This window comes from Mycteria americana, chromosome 1, assembly GCF_035582795.1.
Source record: "Mycteria americana isolate JAX WOST 10 ecotype Jacksonville Zoo and Gardens chromosome 1, USCA_MyAme_1.0, whole genome shotgun sequence".
Taxonomy (NCBI): Eukaryota; Metazoa; Chordata; class Aves; order Ciconiiformes; family Ciconiidae; genus Mycteria; species Mycteria americana.
Window position 1 is genome coordinate 153100185 of NC_134365.1, and position 16499 is coordinate 153116683.

Sequence of the window (16499 nt, forward strand, 5' to 3'; positions counted from 1 at the left end):
ATGAGAGAGCTGGGGATGTTTAGCCTAGAGAAGAGAAGGCTCCAGGGATACTTTATAGCAGCCTTCCAGTACTTAAACAGGGCTCATTAAGAAAGATGGGAAGGGACTTTATCAGGGAGTGTAGTGATAGGACAAGTGGTAATGGTTTTAAACTGAAAGAGGGTAGATTTAGATTAGATATTAGGAAGAAATTCTTTACTGTCAGGCTGGTACAGGTTGCCCAGGGAAGTTGTGGATGCCCCCTCCCTGGAATTGTTCAAGGCCAGGCTGGATAAGGCTTTGAGCAACCTGATTTAGTGGAAGGTAACCCTGCTTATGGCAGGGGGGTTGGAACTAGATGGTCTTTAAGGTCTCTTCCAACCCAAAGCATTCTATGATTCTTAATTTAACAATTATTCCTAGCACAAGAGAACAGAGAGAGAAAAGAGAATGAAGGCTGTAACAGATTTTAAGTTCAAGGCCAAATGTGTCACCAATCAGGACTTCCTTCTCTCTCCAGCTTCTTCTACTTTGGCTTATTTCATTCTTAAGCTAAACAAATTGTGCTTTGCTGTCTATTCATCCAGTAGTCAGGCTTACTTGTTTATTTTCAGCTATTTACTCATTTTCATAGAATGGTCTATTTCCAGAACAAGCATGGCAGTCATTTCTATCACGGTAGTTCAGAAGACACAGATAGATATCATAAATGGTATTTGATACATGGAAAACAAGCACACAGGACTTCGCTCAACTTTGGTTTTGTAATAGGCCATCAGGAAAATTGCTATCTCTGTACTTCAAAACTTCAAAGAACTCAGCTCACCCCAGCAAATTTAAAGAACTGAAAAAAAACCTCTATAAGCTTTGCAGTACACCAGAGTCAGTCTTAAATATGAAACCTAAAAGAATCCCAAGATATTAGTTGATTAACATTGGTAATCATGAAAATCTTAGGCAAATCCTAATTTGAGACCAGCTTCAGCATATCAGGATTGCAAAATCCATTGCATGACATAAGAATGCAAAGGCTGCAGGGACTACAGGGAAAAAAGATTTTTTTTGTTAAATTGTAATAAAAACAAACCAATAACACCTGGACTCATTTTCACAAGCAGTATCCAATATTCAACAAAGCTCAACCTGAAAGCCTTTCATAACACAACTACTGTAAATATAAAAATGTCTTTCTGTCTTCTATGTAACATGAATCACAGCCAGAACTACTTAAAAAAAGAACGTGGATAAGTGAATGCCAAAAAAAAATGAAACATAAGATCAAATGAGAGATAGTGATGCTTAAGAAAGAAAAGGAACAAATCCTCTACCAAGGTCATCCAAGAAAAGTAGTCAAAAGGTGATGTAAGAATTAGAATGGCAGGATGGAAGAAGGGAAAGTAATTCCTTCTTTGTGTTACAAAAGGAAAGTTTGTTTTTTTAAGATTCAGCATTGAAACCTGAAAGAACCTGGAAAAGTCAAGGCTAGCTGCTATTTTGACAGAAGACAATATTGCATGGTATAAGGCTTTCTTGCCCTAGAACAGAACACTATTGGTCAAATGGTTACACTCCACATTTTTCTTTTAACTATTTTCTCAGGTGTTTTACAATTAACAAGCAGTAGCAAATGACAGCAATATAAAATCAAGCTGTATTTTGACAATGTATTGATTACCATTAGCCCTCTGTTGGGTTTAACTTTCACAGTATCTGTGACATAATAAACTTTTTTCTCCAGTTTTAAATTAATTCTTCTACCAAAACCAGGGTAGAAGCATCCTTGACTTTCAAATTAAAAAAAAAAAAAAATCCAAACTTGCCCCAGTTTTTCTTTTTCTCCATTTGAATATAACTATACTTGCTTAAACAGCACAGGCTATATATAAGGTACAACTAGTAGGAAAAGTATATGAAATATGAAGTTATCACCTACTCTCCACTAGCTGAGAAAACTGAAATGTTAGAGAAATGTGTTTCCTGTTGAAGACTTTCCTTCTTCCCTGATTCCCAAATTTCATTTGACAAAGCAAGCACACAATCCTTTGCTTCCTGACCTCTCTCTATTGTAAAAAAAACCATATTGGTTAGGGTGACAGTGTATGCAAGTGGCTTGATTTATCCATATGGAATGTACGTATTACTTTTCAACAATCCTTTAAGCAATGAAAAAATTAAAAACAGTTAAAAGCCTTCAAAACACAAGCATCTCTTCATATTAAAACATTACATCCTTTTTAAGATAAGCATGTGTTCTGATAATAAACCTTAAAAAATACTGGCAAAATTTTCAATGTAAAATATTTAACCTACTTTCTTTCTGAATCCTCAGTGAAGTGTACTTGCACATATGGTCATGTTTTTCCAGATTAACTGTTGTTTTTAAGTCTACTAGGCAAGCTCATAGCTTCTGTGAGTGCATACTGGCTCATCTGTAGGAGGCGTGTCAAAGTTTACCCCGTGCTGCATCTTTGCATTATTGCCTCAACACAAGAAATCCTGTAAAATAATTTATGACTAAATTTTAATCACTGCTTAAGCTTACAATGTCAATAGTGACCAAAATAAGGAGAAATTATTTCAAGTCAAGCCTCATCATACAGAACAGTTAACTATCAGCATAAACACAAGATCAGCTTCCAAGGCAATCTGTGTGACTCCATCACCCCCAAGTTTTACCATCTTGACAGAGTAATGATATTTGACAGTTAGTATGCTCAAGCAGATGCCACAAAATATATCTACTTCTTACATGTTGCCATCCTCTCTGTGGTCTACAGCTGTTCATCTCCAGAGCAGAAATGACCAGCTGCCTACAAGATGTCAAAACAGCCCAAAAAACCAGAGATATAATTTTGGCACGTGTCATATTGGTGAGGACTTACTCTCACCAATGTGGAAAACTCCAGTTTCTCTGGACTTAAAAAGTGCAGAGAAATAATTTCACATAGCAGGCTGCTCTGCTATTTGCTCTCATATCAACAGAAACTGATATTGCCATGCACTATCGACTCCAGTGCAGCAGCATCAAAAGAGAGCTTTTCACAGAAGGCAACCTATAGTAGCAACGCATTTAGTATCCAAAGATAGTCTGACACAGTGAGTGCTGGAGGAAGCGAGCTCCCAGCTCAGACTCAATTCAAAGCCCTGCCTGCACTGCTAATGCAACCGAAACTTTTAGGATTCTGTCTGCAACATGAAAATAGTTAATTGTTCTGTATGATGAAGTGTGACATGGAATATTTTCTCCTTATTTTGGTAACTGTTGACATCGTAAGCTTAAGTAATGAATAAAATTTAAATTATTTTTGCAGGATTTCTTGTGTTGGGGCAATAATGCAAAGATGGGGTAAAGTTTAATTGGTCTACTGAACTTCGACGTGCCTCCTACAGATGAGCCACGAATATGAATGAAGAGGCCTCAAGTTATGCCTCTGAATGTAAGCATCCCCTTCCCATAGCATGGTACTGTCATGAGACCAAAGAAAAGGAGTAGACTGGAAGCTGATGAAAGAAATGCTCAGAGCAGCAGTTGACCACTGCTTGCAGACATCAGGCAATTCAAGCATAGTGGCTCAGAAAAATGAACAAAATAATAGCTAAAGCCACCTGCAGCCAACGCAGAGTTGAACTCTGACCTGAGTTTTATGCTATTTCTCTCTGCCTATTCCTTCACAACCCTTTCTAAACCTAGTTTTCAACAGGCTGTGGGGGAATTTTTGCAGAGTGAAAATGTCACTTCAAAAGCGTTGTGGTCTGTCAGTAACTTATTGCCCAATCTTAGTTTGTCAAAACAGAAGTGAACACTTTCCTGCCTCCCTACCTCCATCCACTTTATTTTTGTTGTTTTTTAAATACCTGCTGAATTTTTGACACACAGCAGCTCTTATAGGAATGGTTCCTTTAATGGCACATGGCAATTCAGATGAACAGGGCCAAAAACTACCTTTCCTTTTGCTGCATTGGGATACAGCTAGGCCTGTGATTATCCAAGTGGCCATATAATTGTTAGCTAGAAACAAATGCAAACAAAATACAAAACCCCAAAGGTTCCTTATAACCTTCAATTTATTTTTAAACAAGAAGCTAGGTGTAATGGAGAAAGGACTCTTCTTCCCCTGGTTCTTCTTCCTCACTTTGTTTCCCAGATGGCAATTACTTTAAATATGACGGAGAAGGAGCTGGGAGACAAAGAAGGTTTTCCTTGCCAGAGACATGGTCTTGCCTGTCTGAGTCTGGTTTGCCTCAACATACTTCCTCCCATATGCGCAAAGGCAAAAATAGACCCCTGTGATGAAAAGGTTCAGCAAGAGCAGAACTAGCAGATGGATGGAAGATGGGGCATTTGCCAAGTGTCAGATGGCCACCTTCTAGATAAAAGGGACAGGCAGTCAGGCAGCTCCAGGACCTTTCCCCCTTGCCTAGGAAGAAATCTAGAGTATTGAGCTTTAGACCAATTCAAAACATTGCTCATTTTCCAAAACATTTAGAGAGTGTTGGACATTTCAGAAAAGTTGGACATTTCAGGAAAGGCAAGTTTCTTCCCCAAGCTGGTCACATCTGAGACATCAAGCTAAGGATGTTGAGACAAGTACACTTATTTCTCCTTCCACCTTCTCTCTTTTAACTGTCAGGTCTAAAGAACGCATACTTTCTTGTCTCAGTATTTCAGCAGGCCAGCCAGACAAAGCCATCCACCTAGCTCGGCCGACAACCTCATGTGCTCTAGCACAAAGTTGGCTGCTATTTAATACAGCAGGCAACTTAAACTCTCCTTAAGCCAGAAATGTGGAAAACTATCCTAGAGGATTAACTGTTTGGGTGACTGGGACAGCATCTACTGGAGGATAGGAACAAATGCATCCTGCAATTGACCTCCATGCCTCTTCCGTTTGTACGAGATAAAGAAAAAAAGGTTTTACAACATTTAATTGTGCCTGCTAAGAAGCCTTGAGCTAGCTTTACAATTAAGCCATAATGTCATTAATTGAAAGTGACTGTGTGAAAGGTTGTGCAAAGCTTTATGTAGATAGGTAAGGACCATAAAAGAAGAACAAACGATAACAAAATTCTGCAAGTTTTGTACGTAACTCATCTCAGGGACTACAACTCTATAAGCCACTGTGAACATAGCAGCAAGTAGTTTACCAAGCACAGGATGGTAGACTAGCAATAAAATAAACAAACATAAACAAATTTTTCATGTTACAATTTTGCTGAAAAAAGCAAAAAATTAAATCCATTTCAAAATAGCACAGACATAGAAGCTGGCATAAACATTCAAGCCATCAGGTACCCAGTGACAAATACAGTAATCTACGATCAACATAAAGTTTTAGTAACATATTGCAAGGTCAATGGCAACTAAAATTTGTCAGTTATGCCCTTTTCTATGTGAAAAGCTCAAAACCCCCCCTATAATACAGTATACATGGACTCTGTAATACCTAAATCCAGACACAAACATTGTCTTGCATTTTCCTTAATGCTAAACAAGTATGATCAATATAACCACTCACTTTTACAAAATATTGCAATAAAACTACCTTCCTTCATATCATCTGTCTTTATTTTCCAGCCGTATCACTGCACGTGTTCTGCGTGCTTCCTAAGTGAATAGTAAGGGTAGAATCTACCACCTTTCCTATGATAGGAAATGACATTCCTTCCTATGAAGGAATGACCTTCACCTTCAACTTCTGCCTTCAACATGTGTCATGGTACTAGAAAGGACTAAACGGGTCACTAACTCCACTAAGCACCTGCATCCGTCACCGTACTTGCTAGTCAGGAAGTACTAAGCAGAAGAGCTTTGATTAGAAGCGTACAAACAACTGTCTACAGCTTAAACATATGGACTTTTCTTGTAGAGAACAGCTACACCAATTCCACTGCTGTAGCTCAGGCCAGAGAAGCGAGACATTTCTATTGCACTGAACTAAAAAGGACTACAAATACAAATTTATTTTCCTAATGTTAAAAATGTTGCCTGTAACTTAAGGCAAACTAGAATAACTTTATAGAGGTTTAATGTATTACTCGTACTGGAGCAGTTTTGGAGAGCTTCACCAGAGACCCAGGCACCATGGCACTTGGCTCTGGACAAACAAAATTAAGTAGCATACATTATCTTCTGCCTTGTCATGACTTTCCATAATTGTACAATTTAAAACCATCAAGTTGAATGTATTAAGTATCTAGTAAAGGGAATGAAGACTAGGGGGAGAAAAATCTGGGATGGAAGTACCAAAGCAAAAAAAAAAGCAATGTATTGAAAGCACTCACATAAAAAATTAGAAGCTGTATTTGTATGTGCCTTAAGTTATCTGTGAAATGCCTCGGAGACGGAACAATTCTGCAATGCTGTGTAACAGTGTTTAGTAAAATGTTATCATCTTGACTTCTGGAAGGTTATTATTCACAAGAAGGCTATAGACTATTCTTTTGGCCAATTTTGTGAGACTGTTGGGTTTAGCCCTAAAGTCCACTCGGACCTACAAGCCAGCAAAGTCCTTAAGAATAAAAGCATTTTTAGTCCCAGTCAAGCCAATGACCTATTAAAAGTGGATTTCTATACTTTTTTGCTGATAATACCTGAAAGAGATGCTTTTCTTTATACCTCACTCTTCAGAAAAGAAAATTGTCTTCCTGTTCCAAAAAACCCTCCATTTATTAGTGGATTAAAACTCAACTTAAGGGTTAGGCTGAAATGAAAATATCTTTAAAAATCCCAAGTACTTTAAAACACAGAACTCAACTACAATTAAAAAATTACGCAAACTATTATATAAAGCTTGAAAAATTTTCTTTTCAGACTTTTTTTTTTACTTTTACTATTTTCTGTCTTTCAAGATTCCTAAACTACTTTCATTCCATTAAAGAATCCAGGGCCTTTGTTTTTCTGCTTGAAAAAGCCCAAGTGAAAGCTATGTTCTTGTGAGTTTTCTACTGACATCTTCTCCAAATGCTAAAGCAAAGGAAATCCTAGTGGAGGAGGAGGAAAGTCATTCAACTCTACAGTTAACTATAGGTATCCCAGGGCTGAGAAGTAAAATGTGTGTTTAGGTGATTTATTACTGTTTCTGGCCAATCCAGATCAAGATCCAGGAATGCTGAGTGCCACTTCATGCCATAGATCAAAGATAATGACTCAGACAAGGTAGATTTTAGCTTCACAGTAATGCTTACACACACACACACAAAAAACACCCTATGCATCAAGAGATTTAGTGAAAGCTACATATCTTGAGACTAAACTCACTTTCCATATCAAAAGTGCAAACACTGTCCTTTTCTAGATCAGAAATGAGGTCTTTTTCAGAAATAACGTACTGATTACTCTCTCTGGAATTTAAGTGTCAAACATTCTTATATGGCCTTGTTTAAACAGGACAGCAAATAAACAGGAATTCTTTAGATATGAACCTTCTTTTGTCATGACTTCACAGTCATTCCAATTTCTATTTACAAGTAAAAAGGAGAAACTGGGACTAAGAAAAGAAGTATTGACCCATACGCTGATTTGTTAATCTGTTACAATAACTATCTCTCATTGCCTCATCTCCCCCCCCATGTTGGAATGTAAACTCTGCACTGAAATGAAATTTTATCATGTTCCTATACCAGTATATCAAAGTTAATTTTATTTTAACATTTAGCCATGCCAGCTTCAATTTATGCTGTTGGAGGATGAGAAGACATTCAATAAACTGCCCACTGAGTAACATGTTATAACTTGTTGTCAGCACAAAATGGGGAATTAGTGACTTAATTACATAGAACATGGGAGAGGTAGCTGAAGGATCTCAAAATTCCCATTCATTAGTGCCTGGTAACTGGGAAACAGTATAAGCAACGATGATAATTCTCTGAGAAGGTCTCAAGTGTAATCAGTCAGAAAGAAGGTAACACAGGGGAAAGATTAGGAAAACTGACAAACTGAACTGGGTGAGGTATAAGCTACCAGCACTTGAAGTCAATTAATAAGATCCTAGTCCCATTACTCTGTCAGTAGAAGCAAAAGTTTGAAGTAAAATAACAGGCAGTAACTGAACCAGTGCATTGCCAGAGCAGAGAAGCAGCATGTGTTTGCAGGACTGTTTCAGTAGCGTTGTCAGGCATTCATCACAAGCAATAATACAAGAGATGCGATTGCTAGAGGTTTTCTCTGTGAAATTCCATCCATTAGAACTCAGCAGGAATAAAAGATACAACCTGAGATTCATTTTGTTTAAAAAAATGAAACAAATACATTGCTACAAAGGTTTAAAGGGATGGAGCAAACCCACCAGAACTGCAGTGTAACTTGAGTAACCTTTTCATTGACTCACTATATATTTATATACCCCCACAGAAGTCTATCAATGCACATATCTCTCAAATACAGCTATGTTAATGCTGTCTTACACCTTGGCATAATAGTTTGAGGTTTATGATAGTTTAGATGTTGAGTTACTTCCACTTCTTCAAAGCGGAATGTTTTGTTTCTTTCTTTGTTTAGAGGGTTGGGTTTTTTGTTGGGTTTTGTTTGTTTGTTTTGTTGTTGTTGGGGGTTTTTTTTGGGGGGGGCGGGGGTGGGGGTGTTGTTGAAAACTTGGGAAATTCAGTGCTGCCATTTTCCTATTCTACAGGCTGTGGAATGCATGTACCTAAAGTAGGAGCAATGTTTTCCACAGAAGACACATAAGGCAATTAAGGAAAGTGAGCTGACTTGTCCTCTGAAAGAGCTTATTCTCCTCTCAACTGGCCATACACAGTTGCAGGATGTATGCCCTCTAGCGTAACTGCAGCCCTGAATTAAACTTCTCAGTTCATGACATATCTAGACCACAGACTCTGTGTGCACAGTAAGCCTGTGCAGGCAGACAGGGACGTAAGACAATGGATGGGTCAGACAGACTGACCCATTGCCATCTTGCCTTCTCACAAAATCAGTCACATTAGGAAGTTTTAAGATTTCCTTCCTCCTGTCCACTCAGAAAGAACGAATTGATTTCAAAGATAAAAGCGCTCTGAACCTCTCACTCCACAGTGGTAACAGGAATTAGGCTAATAATAAACAAAGCATACAGGTATTAGATCCAGAAGTCAGTGCATAAATTTCATTTCTTTAGAGACATACATACTTACAAGGGTAAAGCACAACAAAGTGCAGATACCAAAGCAGAGACTACTCACCTTCAATGTACAGCGGCTCAACGACATCGTGATTTATCAGTTCGAAGTTCTCATGACCAATCCAGTGCTCCACATTTCTTTTCCTGCCCGTAAAGAAGTTGTCCACAACTGTAACCTCATGGCCATCCATCATTAGTTTGTCAGTAAGATGAGAACCCACAAACCCTGCTCCTCCAGTTATCTGCGTTAGGACAGTTGGTATAAATTTCTTTTTCTTTTTACAGAAACACCAGACAAAGTCTACAAACATGAAGACAGAAGAACAGTAGCTTTCAGGTCCTTGCTTACCCCAGGGGAAACAACTCCATTTCCATCCTTAAATTTTTTTCATCCAATATTTACAGCATTTAAAATTTCAAGAAAGACGCTTGACACTTTTCATCACTGTCAGGCTAGAAGTTCAGCTAACCATTCACATCAACAAAATCCCTTTTCAGATTAGATTTTTTTTCCTTTTTTCCTTCAAATTGGATTGTGCCCTTTTATGCAACAGCAAAGCCTAAAAAGACCCAAAAAGGTAGGAGTAGAATTCTCTGCGATTCTCATTTCTCAGAAAAGAGACAACAGAATGCCAGGTTATTTTTGTGGAAGATTTATAATATCAGAAATGTCAAATCCAGCTTTTGTCTGGTTTAGATGGAAGACGTGTCAGGTGTTCTAGGTAAGTACTATGAACTCTTTCACCCTTCATACAAAGAAGGAAGGAAGGAAGCATATTCTTAGACAAAAGCAAGTCTTTTGAAGATATCTCATTTGAAATATCTGCTAAAACCAAAATTATTCCTTTTGTGTTTTAATGCATCCATAGCCCACATCCTATCATTCTGTTTTCAGCCTCTCATACCATTAGCTCCGACATCCAGCATTTGCCTGTCTTGGAACTTTATGATGTTTTACTGCAAAGAAATAAGCAGAAATAAAATATTTAAAAACTTGTACTCTTGTTCCATTGCAGATGTAGAAGCAAGGAAGTTATTTTTTCCCTTTCTGCACCTCAGACTTTAACAGTAAACAAGCAAACAAAAAAAATCATTAACTCAGTATTGAAGCAGTCAACACAGTAAGTAGTAGAACTGCAAGTTGTGTGACACATCCAGACATACTTATCTACAGAAGCAATTATTTTCTCTACACTTCATAAGCTGTTTTCAAGAACACACAAAGACATGACAGATCACCACTCTCAAAGAATGAAGGGACTTGTAAAAGCCCTGTGTGGCATCAGCTATATTATATGACTGCATGATCAAGTTCACATTTTGAAAGTGATTCAGCTGTGATCTCCATACTTCAGCTGCAGTGACAACTAACCAAACAACAAAAGGACATAGTGAAATTGTCAAGCAGGAATCTAAGGAATGGATGATGTGCTACAATGACAAAGTGCTGCGTGGAGAAGGATGTAGATGCTTGAAGTTCGTTCCCTTTGGGGTAGTCAAAGCCTAAACATTTATCCTGCCCACTCCCTCCCCATCCACTATTGAAAAAAGCCAGATTAGCAGAAATTTTTTTTTTTAAAACAGGAAAGACACAAAGGCAAATAGAAAGCTATCAAAAACTGAAAAGGAAAAGAAGACAACTACATCTGTTCTCTTCTGTAAAAACTTGAATGTCCACTTCTTGTATTCTCACACTTGTTTTTCTTCTTAGAAATTCAGGGCCATCAGCATGTCAAAGACATTGTAAGTACCAGTTATTAAAAGAATCATTTAGTTGGTCTATCTAGTATTCTTTTGGGTTTATCGGGCTTCCTTGTAGAGGATTCAATATGAGATTCAGTTCCTTGACAAACTTGAAGGAGAAAGAGGATTTAGGAGGAGCCCTCATTGAAAAAAAAAAGAAATAATTTCAGGGCTCCCAGTATCCTGAACAGACAGGAGGGAAGAACAGGTTTCTGGCAGAATTCTGTGAACAAGAAAAGAAGAAGGGTAGTAACTGAGGGAGAACAGCCCTCTGCCAGGTGCCACCACTTACCAAGGAAAAAATAATATGCACGGAAAACCTACTACCATAAGCTTATCCTGACTTGGAAGAGAACTGCAGCCTTTCTGAATATTCCATGGGTTTTGTCTTTGTGTGGTGACCAGGACAAAAGTTTTCTGTAGATGACCTGAACCTATTCAGAATTCAACTGAGGCCAAGGAAATCCCCTGCTGCTACTTCTATTTCCAGGATTCCAGAGAACACAAACTCAATGCTCGCAATATGTCTTTGGTGCAGTAAAAGGAGGTGCCTGCTTCCTCCTCTCCCTTTTGGAATAAAACATAAACCAAACCAAGCACTGCTTACAGCATTCTTCTAGGCTATATGCAAGCAAAAAAAAGGAAAAAAAGCACAAACCAATTTTGTCTGGAAAGAAGTTTCCAATTACTTTAAATCTGTAAGTTTTTATGATAAATCTATGTTAGCTTTATTAACATATCACTTCCATAGGTATTAGATAAAGAACTACTTGGAAAAGGAGCTGAATTTCCCCTGGAAAAGTAAACAACCGTATAAATTAATTTTTTTATCATTACTTGAGGCTACATTAAAAAAAAAAAAGAAAAGATGATTTATCACTGAAGCTCTCTGTATAACCTTCCTGTAATCACTCATAAAAGCAAGGACAATATAATTCATTTCTAAATATGACTTCCTGCAAATCACAATGACATATTAATCTACAAAATCATATACTGTATGTGAATCATTTCCATATCAGAATTGAAGCACCAGCACCTGGGGCTTAAATAGGCATTCTTTAATAAGACATCATTAATAAAAATATTTAATTACTTAGTAGTGCCAATATGCTTGGTAACTTCCGCATCTACTGAAAGGCACAAATATTACTGATAATTTCCTCCACTAGAGGCACCTCGAAGTTTGTGTATTTGCTAGATGGGTTCATTTCTACTGTCTGCAGTCAGACTCAAAACATCTAATGTCCCATGGATTTCCATAATATGGAAATTATATTTTTTTTTATTTTATGCTTTAATTGGTCTACCACATTCAATTCAGAAAAACCCCACACAACAGATTGAACCAATGTCAACGCTATAATCCATAATATTAACAGAATTCCTTCTCTTACATACAAAAGCTTGTGGCCTAGTCACTTCAGAGAACTGAGCAAGTAGATAAATCATGCACAACAGGATGAAGACTTGAGCTCTTTTGAATGAAAGTGCCAGAGTATCTAGTCTCAGCTGAAATACCACCCCTACTAGCAATCATCTTCAAATAGATGCAGTATAATAAAAAATAACTGCTAGAACTATTGTCTGATCAGGTCAGCACTGTGGAGGCTGCATTCGGAGAAAAATTAAAATTTAGAATGGATTCCAGAAAAAGAGGCAGTATCAACAAAATATGAAGAAAATAATCTACCAAAGTTCACTTGGCTTGCCGATTCTTGTGTTTACTTCTGAAAAACTTTCAAGTGTCATGTAAGGTCTACAGGAGTCCTCAATAACTGACTTCAGCTACTCAACATTTTTCCTGCAGGATTACGACAGTGACATTCTAACAGAATGAAACTGCCCACATGGGCAGGAGGCTTGTGAAAGCCCATCTGAGTTCCCACTAGTCTCCCACCACAACAGAGAAGAAACCACTGAACAACTCACTGATCCTTTTGGCCAGCTTTGTCTTTAGTAATTTAAACTCTACAAAACACACAGACACCAAAAAGCCATTTACCTCCAGGACACCAGAAAATACTCCTATTCCAACTACTTGCCATCACTGTTGAAGCAACAGACTATCAAAATATACAGTACCTTTAAGAGGCAAAATTTAAAAGTTAATATTAAGAACTCCATAGCCTATTAACAGCTTGCAGCAATACTTTTCTTTAAAGTACCTTCTTGCTTACACAAAAACATAACATTAAGGTAACTTTATTACACTTAGACACATGAGCACACAATTTAGGATTTTTCAGAATTAAGCCTCTCTCTGATGTTTTCCACAATGTAGCTTCCACATTCAACAAGGCAACAGGGAGCCTACAGGTCTATCTCCTTCACTGTCATAAAAATGACAGAATAACACTGAAGAACTAAACTAATTTGGTAACACTTATTCTTTATGAAGTTTTGCAATAGCAGTGAAGACTACTGTCTAATAAAGCAGTAAAACCAAAATTTTTTAATTGCATCTTTTCAGTGTTTTTCTTCAAAATTTTGAAGAGTCAAAGCAAGGGAGAACATCAGATAAGTTAGGCACTTCAGCAGGGATTTGTCCCAGACACTGCTCTCTACTACAGAGGCAGAAATTCATACTTCTATTTTTACACATCTTAAGTAGCTATACTTTCTCTGCCTCTTCAAAATGTGGAGACAATTTTTTTTCCCCAGGACAGAGAGAAACAAGAAAAAAGTTAGGACACAGCTAACTTCAAAAGCGTTTGTAGACAAAACTGGAAAGCTGATGTTACAGTAGCACAATTTGCTGAGTTTAGGAATGCCTTGGACAACTACTTGCCCTGACTTAACCTGCCTTCCTCTTCTACCTGTGATGCTGAAAAATATCAGAAACAACATAGAAGATAACAGAAATGAACATTCCCTCAGTCTAATTAACTGGTCCTTCTTAACAGTGCTGCAGAGCAGCTACTTTTCTAGCCTTATGACTAGATTTTGTCCAATTCAGTCACACAAGCTTTCTGTCAAGACGTGCCTAAAAAGTTTCCCAGTCTCTGCAAGTTTAAGCCATCTGGGAAAACAAGATGAAAGACCCTTTGGCAATGCAGTCCTGAGATGTTACAAGCAGAGAAGAGTAGCTTAATTGGCAAGTCAAACTTCCAAAGCAGAGCCCAAGTGTATTATCTATATGCTGAATTTGAGAACATCAACACAGAGTAAGTGTAAGTACTACTCTAAACCCTGTGCAGCACATATGACATACAAGGTAATTTACTTTATTCCTGCTCACATCTTTAAGTAATCCTACAAGACTGATTACATTCCACAGATTTTTTTTTTTATTTCCCAAAACCAACCCCTGCATAAATACCAACTTACCAGGATTCTTTTACGATCCTTTTCTGATAAAAATTTCACCGGTGGGTATTTCTGGGTGAAACTACAGAACATTTCAAAACAAAGAAGAAAAGCTATGTAAGTTTCAGCCTTGCTTCTCTTTTCACATATCTGTCTTTGAAATATGAAAAACTACTCTTGACAACCTCCCATTCTTAAAGTTCTGCTACGGGTATGTTTAGTCCTTTTTTCTAAAGAAGGATCCGGGCCAACATGAGAAAATGCCTATGCTTTGTAAAAGCACTGTGAGAAATATAAAAATTGATCTGCAAAAAGTGCTTTTAAAATTTCTGCTTAACTGATTTTCTAGAACGAATCACTTGACTTCTATCTTTTGAGAACATAACTGGTGCCAGGCATGACATCCAGGAGAATAAAACAATAAAATATGAGCAGTGATTGGACTTTTTTTTTTTTTTTTTAAGAAAAGTTTTAAAAAGCAAACAACCTTGTTAAAAGTTCTGGAAAAGAAAGCAAGTTGTTTTGACTTACCGCATTGACTTCAAACATTTCTCCTTAAAGTTTCATTGTGAAGTTTACAATATAAAGTTTGAATGCTCCTCAAAATTTCACAGTAATCAATGTAAAGTTTACAATCAGAATGTCGAAGAAACTCTTTAAGATACTTGAAGAATTTTTAACAGACAGCTTATTCAGTATGAAAGCTAATCCTAATTTTCTTCTCAGAAATAGCTAGACTGCCATTGTTTTGATGGTCTTCAAGCTAGTTTCACTTTAATTTTTTTGCACCTTTTTCTTTACAGGAATCAAATCAAAACTAAGACATCCTAAAATAAATTTATGTGACGTACAAATCTTAGGTGCTCTCTCAAGCTTAAAACTGATGCTCAGAACCATAGATTATTTCATGAACATGGAATTATATAACTTCTTTCTCCCCCCATTGGCATGCATTCTGCATACAGCAACAAAGTCCTCCAGAGGAAGGTGTGAAAGAAGGTGTGAATTTTATTTTATTTATTTCAGTAATATAGCATTGTAGTCTTGGCAAAATTTTAATAGCTCAGGTTTTCCTTAACTAAATATCAGTGTGACACTGGACAGAAGTCAAACTATGGTTACCCTTCTCCTCCAGTAAGTACACATGCTAGAGAAGCAATGGATGTAGCACACAGGAGGTATATAGGCCAAGACTTCACACTGAGATTACATTTTCATCTATTCACAAATAGACTCTAACTGAACTGACCCTACACCTCTGATCTTGAAGCACTCCTCTGCTTCTAACCTGCAGCACTGGCTCAACAGGAATTTTTCAGAGGCAAAGCACAGTTGCTTCTGTACTTGTGTCAACTTTTCATGCCAGAGTGGAAATATGGTAGTGGAATCTTCCAGTGTTACCCATACGGGAAGACTGAAATAAGAAGCTACCTACACTTGCCCACATGGGTCACTAATAGTAACCCTATTTCTTTGATTTAAGCTGAGAAGCAATGAGAAACAGCAGTGCATAAGTATAATGCAGACGTGTAAAACACAGCCTTCCTGTGAGAGAAAGGCAAATCCACCAATAACAAGAGGCTTACGGAGTTTAAAAAAAAAAGTGAAGTTCCAAATAACTTGATGCAAGGTAAAAGTCAGTCTCCTCCATTTTTAAGACCACTATTTTAAGGTCACATTAACCCAGCATGGAGTAATACTGGTGCCAAAGAGACCTCCCAACCATTTTTGCTCCTTCCATTACACAAGGACTAGCTTAGAGGCAGTGGGCAGGAGTCTGAAACCGATCCAGCTGAATGTTCATCTTTTGGCAACAATGTTCAGTCTATCTTGGCCTAATGCTTCCTTTCATGACTACACGGCAATGCTTTTGCTGTGCAAATTTTTAATAAAAACTTTACAACTTTAGCTTCAGTTAAACAATCTCTTGTCATGAGACTAGCATTAGGGAATTCTTGTCTTTCCTGCTTCCCAAAACCAGGAGAATGGCTTGCTTTCAGGTTTTATCAGCTTATGAGGTAAAAAAAACATTGACACTAGAAAGTAAGCTTTGCAAGCAGAATCAGCCTTCAGGCATCTGGCAGTGAGTAGTTATGTACTGTCACTTTACATAGATATAAAATTAAAAAATTATTAATTGCAACAAGCCTCATGCAGTTGAACCAGCAGAGGTAAATGGCTATATTATTTGACAAACCCAACAACAATAAGAGCCCAAATTTTGATATGGGCCATAAGAGCCCATAAGCCCACATTTTGTGAAAGTATAATTCCCAGATCGGCTCACACAGAAGTAAAAAAATATGTTGATTCTTTCTCCTCATTGCTAGACATTTGAAACAAGACTCATCAATA

At 37.5% G+C, this 16499-nt stretch overlaps 1 protein-coding gene across 1 annotated transcript in view; it reads right to left on the bottom strand.

Moving 5' to 3' along the window:
* Positions 1 to 16499, bottom strand: part of UXS1 (UDP-glucuronate decarboxylase 1) — a 67116-nt gene that overhangs the window by 28477 nt on the left and 22140 nt on the right. The window contains exons 5-6 of the mRNA XM_075524821.1: positions 14166 to 14226; positions 9154 to 9334 (exon numbers count right to left, since the gene is read on the bottom strand). Coding sequence (XP_075380936.1) covers positions 9154 to 9334; positions 14166 to 14226 — 242 coding nt within the window. The remainder of the gene's footprint in view (positions 1 to 9153; positions 9335 to 14165; positions 14227 to 16499) is intronic.